Source organism: Protobothrops mucrosquamatus, unplaced genomic scaffold, assembly GCF_001527695.2.
Source record: "Protobothrops mucrosquamatus isolate PMUCROS unplaced genomic scaffold, P.Mucros_1.0 scaffold4094, whole genome shotgun sequence".
In the NCBI taxonomy this organism is placed as follows: domain Eukaryota; kingdom Metazoa; phylum Chordata; class Lepidosauria; order Squamata; family Viperidae; genus Protobothrops; species Protobothrops mucrosquamatus.
In genome coordinates this window covers 1-1,915 of record NW_015390024.1, presented here as the reverse complement: position 1 = coordinate 1,915, position 1,915 = coordinate 1, and the positions used below count along the sequence as shown (strand labels likewise).

Sequence of the window (1,915 nt, the reverse complement as noted above, 5' to 3'; positions counted from 1 at the left end):
GGAGGGAGGGGGGGAGAGAGAGGGGGGGAATAAATCTTGTGGGCAGAGGATTGTATGATCTTGTAGCAGAACTAGCTCCTCCCTCTCCACCCGCTTTGTTCCATCAAGAAATGGTGGCTGTAATTTTTGTGTGTCCTTGGATAACATTTAGAATTACTTAAGTCAAAGCTTGTGTAACCTGAGGTGGCCTGCAAATTGACATATGAGGCCATATGGAAATTCTCTACAACAGTGGTTCTCAACCTTTTTAATGCCGCGACCCCCAACCGGTCGTAAGTCAAGGACTAAATTGGTCGTAAGTCGAGGACAAACCGGTCATAAGTCGAGGACTAAACTGGTCGTAAGTTGAGGACTACCCAACTGGTCATAAGTCAAGGACTTTCCCTGCCCGGGAGCGCCACACATGCGTGGTTCCGCCCCCTGCACCGGCCGAGGCGTAGCTGGCAAGCGGCAGAGACGGAGCAGGCCGACCACCAGCTGGCCCAGCCCAAGGGAGGTAAGGCACCCGCCGGAAAAGAGGAAAAAATGGCGGACAGCCTTGCTTTGCGACCCCCGTGAAATGGTCAATCGACCCCAAATGGCGTCGCGACCCATAGGTTGAGAACCGCTGCTCTACAACATACATTCTTAATCAGCACAGATTATAACTTCTGCTTCTATTAGGAGTGCTATAATACAGTGTATCTGGAGGACGTAGAAAAAAGAATGACTAGGCAGAATGCAAGTTCGAGGAAGAAAACAAACCGATACTTAAGACAAGAGTTAACACAAATATTAAGGAGTTACAACATTTTTGTTTTTGTTTACAGATGTCTGTTGTCATGATTTTGATGTTTCTGCTGGCTTGGTCTCCATATTCTATTGTGTGTTTATGGTCTGCATTTGGAGACCCCAAAAAAATTCCCCCCACCATGGCAATCATAGCCCCATTGTTTGCAAAGTCATCTACCTTCTATAATCCCTGCATTTATGTGATTGCAAACAAAAAGTAAGTGGCTCTATTGCAAGATGGGGTGGGCATGATGGAAGAGGGAGACATGAGTTTTATGTAGTCCTGAAGAATGCAATATTTTTAAAGATAAGGAAACCAGTGTGGTTAGAAAGTTTGAACTGGAATAGGATTTCTTTGTAACTCTATGGTATTAAGATAGAATTTTATCATTGATTGTAATTGTGTATTGATTATAATTTTGCATTTATCTCACTACTTGCAATTAATTCCCTTTCCTCCAGCACCATACACTATGTAGACTTAGCTGGTGACTAATATAACATTTCATGCAAATGATTAAAATCTGCTAATAAACGCCTATCAACAAATTAGTTAACTATAAAAATTACACATTTTAAGCATTCTTTGTTGATGGTGAGGATTACACATTTTTAACAAAGTTCCCACGAATTGCCATTGTTGTCCAATTGCCAAGCCAGTGGCCTATTGCTGTTCTCCTTTTTCTGCCTGCCATTTTCAAACAAACTATCTGTGATAAAAGCAAGGGAAGAAAGTACTTGCCCACTGCCCCAGAAGTTAGTATGGATTAGGTCCAGAGGAAGAAGCCTATAAGGAAAGGCTGCTGGAATTGGGTATGTCTAGTTTAATGAAGAGAAGGACTGGGGGTGACATGATAGCAGTATTCCAATATCTCAGGGGCTGCCACAAAGAAGAGGGAGTCAAGCTATTCTCCAAAGCGCCTGAAGGCAGGGCAAGAAGCAACGGATGGAAACTAATCAAGGAGAGAAGCAACCTAGAACTAAGGAGAAACTTCCTGACAGTTAGAACAATTAACCAGTGGAACAACCTGCCTCCAGAAGTGGTGAATGCTCCAACACTGGAAGTTTTAAAGAAGAGACTGGACAGCCATTTGTCTGAAATGGTATAGGGTTTCCTGCCTGAGCAGGGGGTTGGACTAGATGA

The 1,915-nt window shown here is 43.5% G+C and overlaps 1 protein-coding gene across 1 annotated transcript in view; it reads left to right on the top strand.

Annotated features, from left to right (window-relative positions):
- LOC107298568 (visual pigment-like receptor peropsin) overlaps positions 1-992 on the top strand; it is a 9,343-nt gene extending 8,351 nt beyond the window's left edge. The window contains exon 5 of the mRNA XM_015827944.1: positions 810-992. Coding sequence (XP_015683430.1) covers positions 810-992 — 183 coding nt within the window. The remainder of the gene's footprint in view (positions 1-809) is intronic.
- The last annotated feature ends 923 nt before the right edge of the window (positions 993-1,915 follow it).